Source organism: Macaca mulatta, chromosome 8 (genome assembly GCF_049350105.2).
Source record: "Macaca mulatta isolate MMU2019108-1 chromosome 8, T2T-MMU8v2.0, whole genome shotgun sequence".
In the NCBI taxonomy this organism is placed as follows: Eukaryota; Metazoa; Chordata; class Mammalia; order Primates; family Cercopithecidae; genus Macaca; species Macaca mulatta.
The window spans coordinates 29,194,829-29,204,187 of NC_133413.1; the positions used below are offsets into that span (position 1 = coordinate 29,194,829).

General features: G+C 51.0%; 1 protein-coding gene across 10 annotated transcripts in view; it reads left to right on the forward strand.

Moving 5' to 3' along the window:
* The window catches only part of PTK2B (protein tyrosine kinase 2 beta), a 135,691-nt gene extending 126,479 nt beyond the window's left edge, over positions 1–9,212 (forward strand). For all 10 annotated transcript variants that reach the window (XM_077943286.1, XM_077943292.1, XM_077943288.1 and 7 more), the window contains 7 exons: positions 488–634; positions 781–816; positions 1,218–1,242; positions 2,858–2,904; positions 3,895–4,032; positions 4,270–4,350; positions 8,118–9,212. In XM_077943286.1, the coding sequence (XP_077799412.1) occupies positions 488–634; positions 781–816; positions 1,218–1,242; positions 2,858–2,904; positions 3,895–4,032; positions 4,270–4,350; positions 8,118–8,333 (690 nt within the window). In that variant the 3' untranslated portion in view covers positions 8,334–9,212. The remainder of the gene's footprint in view (positions 1–487; positions 635–780; positions 817–1,217; positions 1,243–2,857; positions 2,905–3,894; positions 4,033–4,269; positions 4,351–8,117) is intronic.
* The last annotated feature ends 147 nt before the right edge of the window (positions 9,213–9,359 follow it).

Below are 9,359 nucleotides of genomic sequence, written 5' to 3' on the forward strand. Positions count from 1 at the left end.
GCAAAGCCAGCCCCTTGGAAACCCTTTGGATGCTTTTAGTAGATTTTAAAGTAGATTTTAATAGACTTTAATAGGTTTTCTTTTTTAAATCTATTAAATGACAACAACCATCACAAACATTGAGATAATAGTTTTCTTTTTTAAATCTATTAAATGAGAGCAACCATCACAAATACTGAGATAATGGTAGAGCAGTCACTTGATAAAATATCATGAGCAGATCATGTAATCATTTGAATACAGCGCACGTTGAGCAATATGGGTTCTTGGGTTTGGTATCACATTGCAACACAGGCGTATGCTTCGGGTTGATATCCGGTAACCATCTGCACATATAGCTCTGGGTTTAAGAACAAACTTATGAGAAAAAAGCAGCTGGCCGGGCCAAGGCTTGCTGCTGCCATGAGGTTCTTCAGAGGACTGTCCCTGCCTGAGTCTGAGAGCACGGCTCATTGCATCCTTTCCCTTCTCTCTGCCGTCCTCCTAGGAGGAGGACTTCATCCGACCCAGCAGCCGAGAAGAGGCCCAGCAGCTGTGGGAGGCCGAGAAGATCAAGATGCGACAAATCCTGGACAAGCAGCAGAAGCAGATGGTGGAGGACTACCAGTGGCTCAGGCAGGAGGAGAAGTCCCTGGTGAGCACCCAGGAAGGATGTCGGTGCCCTGCACCCATCTGTGTCCTCTTCCACCTCCCCAGGTGGCTGGGGCAAGGGTCCCCTGCATTCTTGGTGCTTTCAGCTCCAGAATTCTAAGTCCTTTGCTCTTGTTTCTTCCTCTGCAGGACCCCATGGTTTATATGAATGATAAGTCCCCGTTGGTGAGTCGCCAGTAGAGGCCTCTTCCTTCATGCCAAGGCCTGGGAAGGCCTCGTCCACCATAGGACCCCACCCTTGCTCCTACCCCCGGGCCTGCCCAGCTCCTCCTCAGTGGCTTCCCGTGTTGGGAGGGTGTCTTTTCCTTTTCCGCCAACCCCTACGTGGCCCTTTTCCTGAAGTCTCCTGTGATTGCACCCTTAACGCTGTCTGTGGCCCTCCCCAAGGCCCCTCGGCCTCCCAGAATGGTAGCTTTGGGTCACAAGCTGCTCCCAGAAGCACCCCTGACCCCACGGCTGTAATCTCTAAACACACAGTGGAGGGACTGGGGAATGGGTAACAGGGGAGGGGGCTGTCTCCAGAGCCGCATGAGTGACGTTCACGCTCTCTTTCCTCCTTCCTCCAGACGCCAGAGAAGGAGGTCGGCTACAGTGAGTGTTCCCGCCCTTCTTCGGGGGGTTTCCACTTGGCACCTTGCTCAGAACCGCCATCCTTGCCCACCGCCCAGGGCAGGGAGCAGAAGAGTCTGTCTGCGTTTCCTGTAGCATCAGCCGTGATTTAATTCAGAGCACGTGGGGCGGGCCAGCTTCTCCTCTGCTCCCTCCACCCCATTCCTCTCCCTGTCCAGCGCCCTGCCCATCTCTCTCTCAGCGGCCACATCCTCAGGCCCCTCCTCAAGTCATCCCCCTCCTGCATTAGTTTTGAGGAGTTGGGAATTCTCTCTTCCTTATTTCCTGCTCTGTCAGAGGCTCCTGCGGGGAAAGTTAAGCAGTGCCACCTGCCTCTCCCAGTTCAGATTCATCTTCTGTAGGCCTGAGGGACAGAGGAGAGAAAGTGGGAGGGGCAGCTGAGCCCTCAGGCTCTCTCCGGAAGACCCTGTTGAAGGCAGGGAGGGAAGAGCCAGCAGTAAGCCCGGGGCCTGGAGGGGTGGCACTGAGGAGGAGCAGGATGACAGCAGTCACAGAACTGGACACAAGTCAGACATGGGCCTGGGACCATTTATTATCTTCTGAGGTACAAGGTGGTTAAGTAACTTGTCCAAAGTCACACAGCTAATAGTTAGCAAAGCTCAGATTTGAACCCAAGTCTTCTGACTTTAGGGTCCCTTCTGAGCTCACTCTCTTATCTTACAAATGAAAATTAAGGCCCTGGGAGTGTGAGCTGCCTGGGGTGGTCGCAGAGCTCTTTGGTGGCAGAGGTGAGAATAGAAGGCCAGGTGTGATGGCTCACACCTGTAATCCCAGCACTTTGGGAGGCTGAGGTGGGAGGATCACTTGAGCACAGGAGTTTGAGACTGGCTTGGGCAACATAGCAAGACCTCATCTCTACAAAAGATTAAGAATATTAGGCATGGTGATGCATGCCTGCAAGCCCAGCTGCTCAGGAGGCCGAGGCAGGAGGATTGCCTGAGCCTAGAAGGTTGAGGCTACAGTGAGCTGTGATCACGCCACTGTGCTCCAGCCACGATGATAGAGCAAGCCCTGTCTCAAAAAAAAAAAAAAAAAAAAAATGGAACAAAGTGTGCTGAGTGGACTTGTGTATGTCTTTGCTCTTCAAAGTGGGAGTGAATAGCATGCTTCTGCTGCAATTTTGCTTCCTTCAGCCCCAAACACTCCGGGAAAACCATTAGAGAATCCACACAAATTTACTCCATGAGCTGCTGTCTCCCCAGGACGGGGGCACCACAGGCACCTGCTGGCTTCAGAGAGAGGTTTCTTCCCTTCAGATTACCCAGCACTGTCCCTCAGGCCTTGTGTCCATCAGGCAGGAACCCCAAGCCAGAGCTGGGGCACCACTGCAATCCCCCCATCTTGCTGGGACTTTGCCTTTTTCTTCCTATAAAAGGGACAACAGTGCTGTCCCTGACGACTGCGAAACCAGAGAGACCAGGAGGTTCTTTCTCCTTCCTGCTTCCTGGATTCAGAGTTAATTTCCCTGAGGTCTCCTGGTGGTAGAGGGGAGGGGGTTCATTTGATGTCAGCAGGTACGAAGGGAAGGGTTGGAGTGCTGAGAACTGCCCCCCACTTGCTGTTCTTTTTGTTGCAGTGGAGTTCACAGGGCCCCCACAGAAGCCCCCAAGGCTGGGCGCGCAGGTATGTGTTGGCTCTGCTGAAACTGATAAGAAATGAGAGTGAGAGTTGCACAAGACTGAAGACCATGGACTATGAAAGCTTCACAGTTCTCAGAATGCAGTGCAGTGTCCTCATTACACAGATGAAGCCCGGGGCAGGGGGAGTGGGGTGGGGTGCCTTGCCTAAGGCCACACAGCTAATTCATGAAAAAGCAAGAGGAAGAACCAATCTCCCACCCTTCATCCCCCTACCAGACTTGGAGTAGAACTCCCTGGTCCAGCCTCAGGGAAAGGGATGTGGGTTCCCTCCCTCTTCTGAGCCTCCTCACTTGGTTTCCAGCATCCATTTTTCTTACATCCATCTGGGGTGGTGCTGGCTTTCTTTCCTCTGGAACAGTGATTCTCAGCCTTGGCTGTCCATTACAATCACCCAAGGAACTTTGAAACCCTCTGCACAGGCCAGGTGCAGTGGCTCATACCTTTAATCCCAGCACTCTGGGAGGCCATGGCAGGAGGATTGCTTGAGCCCAGGAATTCAAGACCAGCCTGGGCAATATAGCAAGAACCCGTCTTTACTAAAAATTGTTTTTAAAAATTAACTGGACTTGGTGGCATGCCTGCTACTCAGGAGACTGAGGCGGGAGGATTGCTTGAGCCCAGAAGATCAAGGCAGCAGTGAGCTATGACTGTGCCATTATACTCCAGGCTGGGCAACAGAGTGAGACCCTGTCTCTTGAAAGAAAAAAAGCCTACCTGCACCCTATGTCCAGGCGGTGGTTCTATTAGTCTGTTGTGAGGCTACCACTAGTATTTTGTTAAGGTTCCTTGGCTGGAAACTGCCCCAGAAGTGGACAGGGGCATTGCATCATGGGACAGGGCATGATTGTTCTAGAGAATAGTCCTTTCAAATCGGGCTGGTGGTGGAGGTGGCCGCAGTAGTGCCTGCCCAGGAGAGAATGGTGCCACGCTCTGGCTCTCCTCCACTCACTGGCCACCTGTGTCTTCCCCTCAGTCCATCCAGCCCACAGCTAACCTGGACCGGACCGATGACCTGGTGTACCTCAATGTCATGGAGCTGGTGCGGGCTGTGCTGGAGCTCAAGAATGAGCTCTGTCAGCTGCCTCCCGAGGGCTATGTGGTAGTGGTGAAGGTGAGAGCAGGGCCGGGTCGGGGAGGTGGAGGCAGCTCAACTCTGCCCTGAAGGAAGGAGAACTGCGCTTCCTGTTGGCTGGCCCAGCAGATCCTGTTAGAGCAAGCTGGGCCAGGGGAATTGAGTCCCAGGCCACTCATGGGGCCAAGCACCACCCCAGGAGAGCTCTCCCCAGGGGAAACCTGGCTGTCTCCAAAAGCCACGAGTGGCAGCCATCCTGCCCCTTTCTCTCCTCAGAACGTGGGGCTTACCCTGCGGAAGCTCATCGGGAGCGTGGACGATCTCCTGCCTTCCTTGCCGTCGTCTTCACGGACAGAGGTGAGTGTCCTATCCCAGACAGCGCCAAAGGCTGTTGCTTTGCTCCTGCACCCCCACCTATTCCTGCTTATGCTTCCATCAGAGGCTCACAAGGGCTGCCTGGGCAACGTCATGTCTGTCCACGGAGTCCCCACCAGGTGGGTTCTGTGTGGCTCATCCCATCAGCTACCACCAGAGGGCTAAGAGGGCACCCAGGGACCTGGCCAGATGCTAGCGGGAATTTCCTAGTTCAGGTCTCCAGATGATGGCAGTGAATTCTTACTGAGGTTATGCTAAAGGGGACACACCTTCCTTTCCCCCCTCCTATTATCATTTGTCTGGTTGCCTTGCCGTCTGTGTTAAGATTAACATGGATGAGTCATAGAAATAGCACTTAAGGTTTCTTTAATTATTTAATCTGATTTTCTTTATTTAAATGAGAAACAATCACTGAAAATCAAAACAAGAGTCTTGGTGCTCCACGAGATGGTACCTGCGGTAGGGAGAGTAAAGGCCCCCAAAGATGTCCACATCCTAAGCCCTGGCACCTGGAAACATGCCCCCTTCCATGGCAAAAGAGACTTTGCAAATGTGATAAAGTTAAGAACCTTGAGATTAGGAGATTGTGCTCAGTTATCAGACTGGGCCCAGTGTTGTCACAGAGATCCCGGGGTCAGGGGTCCTGATCTTACCGGGATCTCTGTGACAACACTGGCTGGGTGTGGCAACTCACATCTAGAATGCCAACCCTTTGGGAAGCCAAGGCAAGTGAATTGCTTGAGCTCAGGAGTTTGAGACCAGCCTGGTCATCATGGCAAAACCATACAAAAATTAGCTGGATGTGGTGGCCTGTGCCTGTAGTCCCAGCTGCTCAGAAGGCTGAGGTGGGAGGATAGACTGAGCCTAGGAGGTGGAGGCTGCAGTGAGCCATGGTCACACCACTGCACTCCAGCCTGGGCAGCAGCGACACCCTATCTCAAAACAATAAATGAATAAAACAAGAGGGAGGCAGTGTGTGACAAGAGACACACGGTCAGAGTGACAGATGTGATGGATGAAGGAGGTCGCAGGCCAAGGAAGGCTGCAGCCTCTTGGAGCTGGAGAAGGCAAGGAACAGGTTCTCCTCTGGAGCCTCCAGGGAGAACCAGCCCTGTGGCCACTTTGACTTTAGCCCAGTTGGACCCACTTCAGACTTCTGCCCTTCAGAACTATAAGACAATAAATCTGTGTTGTTTTGCGCCACTAAATTTCTGGTAATTAGTTGTCAAAGCCATAGGCACACAATACAGTGCCATGGGACGTTTGTTGGTTGTCCGCCTGGAGCCCTTTGATCCCCTGCTTCCCAGCGGCCAGCCCTGCAGCACAGATGACTACCACATCCCGCCACTGTCCCTACTGTCAGTGGCTGCCCAAGGCAGGAGAAGGCAGGAGACTTTGGGCCAATTCCTGGCCTCTCTCTCAGGGGCAGTGACAACCCATGCAGGAGCCCTAGGTGGGGCTGTGGGGCTGTCTTATCTCAGTTAAGAGCTCCTTACCCTTGGGATGCCAACCCATTCATTCATTCATCTACTTCATTTGTAAATACCTCTTGGGCACCAGCTACAAACAGGCACACCTCATTTTATTGCACTTTGCTTTCGTTGCACTTCCCAGATATCTCATTTTTCACAAATTGAACATCTGTGGCAACCGTACAATGAGCAAGCATATTGGTGCCATTTTTCCAACAGCACATGCTCACTTTGTGTCTCTTCACATTTTGGTAATTGTCACAATATTTCAAATGTTTTCAGTATGATTATAACTGTTATGGTTGGTGACTGGTGATCGGTGATCAGCGATGTTAGTATTGTAATCATTTTGAGGGGCCATCATAAACTGTGCCCACAGAAGACATATCAATAAATGTTGTGTGTGTTCTGACTGCTCCTCCGACCATACATTCCCCTATCCTCTCCTTGGGCCTCCCTTTTCCCTGGGACACAACAATATTGAAATTAGGCGAGTTAATAACCCTACAGTGGTCTCTGCATGTTCTAGTAAAAGGAAGAGTCGCCCACCTCTCACTTTAAATCAAAAACTAGAAATGATTAAGCTGCATGAGGAAGGCATGTTGAAAACCAAGATAGGCCAAAAAACAGGCCTCTTGTCCCAGTTAGCCATGTTGTGAATGCAAAGGAAAAGTTAGCTACTCCAGTGAACACATGAATGATAAGAAAGTGAAACAACCTTATTGCTGATATGGAGAAAGTTGGAGTGGTCTGGATAGAAGATCAAGCCAGCCACAACATCCCCTTTTCCCAAAGCCTAATCCAGAGCAAGGCCTTCAATTCTATGAAGGCTGAGAGAGGTTCAGGGAGTTGCAGAAGAAAAGTTGGAAGCTAGCAGAGGTTGGTTCATGAGGTTTAAGGAAATAAACCACCTCTGTAATATAAAAGTGCAAGGTGAGGCAGCCAGTGCTGATGGAGAAGCCGCAGCAAGTTCTCCAGAAGATCTAGCTAAGATCATTGATGAAGATGGCTCCACTAAACCACAGATTTTTCAGTGTAGATGAACGACTTTCTATTGGAAGCAGATGCCATCTAGGACTTTCATAGCTAGAAGAGAAGTCAATGCCTGGCTTCAAAGCTTCAAAGGACAGGCTGACTCTCTTGTTAGGGGCTAATGCCGATTGAAGCCAGCGCTCATTGGCCATTCTGAAAACCTTAGGGCCCTTAAGAATTAACCTAAATCTACTTTTCTTATGCTCTATAAATGGAACAATGAACCCTCGATGACCACACATCTGTTTACAGCATGTTTTACTGAATATCATAAGCCCACTGTTGAGGATTAATGCTCAGAAAAAAAAAAAGAGATTATCTTCAAGTATTACTACTCATTGACAATGCCTCTACTCAAGAGCTCAGATGGAGATATAGAAGAAGATTAATGTTTTCACTGCATCCATTCTGCAGCCCATGGATCAAGGAGTAATTTCTACTTTCAACTTCTATTATTTAAGAAATACATTTCTAAGGCCATGGCTGCCATAGATAGTGATTTCTCTTATGGATCTGACTAAAGTTCATTGAAAATATTTTGGAAAGGATTTACCATTCTAGATAATATTAGGAACATTTGTGATTCATGGGAAGAGGTCAAAATATCATTAACCATTTGGAAGAAGTTGATTCCAACCCTCATGGATGATTTTGAGAGGTTCAAGGCTTCAGTGGATGGCTGAGCAGTGCCTCACGCCTATAATCTCAGCACTATGGGAGGCCGAGGTGGGAGGATCAGCTGAGGTCAGGAGTTTGAGACCAGCCTGGTCAACATGGTGAAACCCCATCTCTACTAAAAATACAAAAATTAGCCAGGCATAATGGCAAGTGCCTGTAATCCCAGCTACTCAGGAGACTGAGGCAGGAGAATTGTTTGAACCCAGGAGGCGGACGTTGCAGTGAGTTGAAATTGCACCACTGCACTCCAGCCTGGGCGACAGGAGCAAAACTCAGTCTCAAAAAAAAGATCAGATTCGCATTTTAGAAAGCATGAGAGGATGTTTCCATGAAGGGATGGTCAGGCTGGGCCTACACAGGGTCGGCTGGGGTCTGAGATGTTAGTCCTTGTAGACCTGACTCCACCCTGCACCAGGTGTTGCATTCAGCCCACTCCTAAGTCTGATTTGCTTCCAGGGAACTTCTGATTGCCTTGGCCAGCACGCAGGTGGACACCTCTGTGGCTTCCCTATCCTCCAGGCATAGACTTTGTGGCCCCTCAACCTGTCCTGTGTGATCTTCCTACAGATCGAGGGTACCCAGAAACTGCTCAACAAAGACCTGGCAGAGCTCATCAACAAGATGCGGCTGGCCCAGCAGAACGCCGTGACCTCCCTGAGTGAGGAGTGCAAGAGGCAGATGCTGACGGCTTCACACACCCTGGCCGTGGACGCCAAGAACCTGCTCGACGCTGTGGACCAGGCCAAGGTTCTGGCCAATCTGGCCCACCCGCCTGCAGAGTGACGGAGGGTGGGGGCCACCTGCCTGCATCTTCCGCCCCTGCCTGCCGTGTACCTCCCCTGCCTTGCTGTTGGTCATGTGGGTCTTCCAGGGGGAAGGCCGAGGGGAGTCACCTTCCCTTGCTACTTTGCACGACCCCCTCTCCCCACCCCTACCCCAGGCTGTACTGCTCAGGCTGCAGCTGGACAGAGGGGACTCTGGGCTATGGACACAGGGTGAGGGTGACAAAGATGGCTCGGAGGGGGCACTGCTGCTGCCTGGCCACTCCTCCCTACGCCAGCCTGGTCCGTGCAGAGGGCTCCTGGGGGTGGGGGAGTGTCACGCGGTGCCCCTAGCTTTATATATGGACATGGCAGGCCGATTTGGGAACCAAGCTATTCCTTTTCCTTCCTCTTCGGCCCTCAGATGTCCCCTGATGCACAGAGAAGCTGGGGAGAAGCTTTGTTTTGGGGGTCAAGCAGCCAGTGAGATGAGGGATGGGCCTGGCATTCTTGTACAGTGTATATTGGAATTTATTTAATGTGAGTTTGGTCTGGACTGACAGCCTGTGCCCTCCTGAGGGAGGACCTGGGGCATAGTCCAGGAACAACCTAATGGGAGTCCAGGCACAGGACACTGTGTTGTCAGCAAACCAAGCATCAGAGGGAAGAAGCAGAGAGATGCGGCCAAGATAGGACCTTGGACCAAATCCACTCTCTTCCTGCCCCTCTTTCTCTTTCTTCCTTTACTTTCCCTTTCTTCTTTTCCCTCTTTTCTTACTCCTCCTTTTTCTCCCCCCGACCCCCATTCTCATCTGCACCCCATTTTCTCACGTGTTTGCATAAACATTCTTTTAACGTCTTTCTATTTGACTTGTGGTTGAATTAAAATTGTCCCATTTGCTTTGCGGTTTGTTTTGTTTGTTTGACCCGCCCTTTGTGGGAGAATGGAGACTGTGAGCCAAGCCTTGGAAGAAACCGATTGTGTTCCTGTTGGATGGAGATCAAGGGCCGTCCAGCGCTGGGCATCGGCCAAGGAGGGACAAACGGC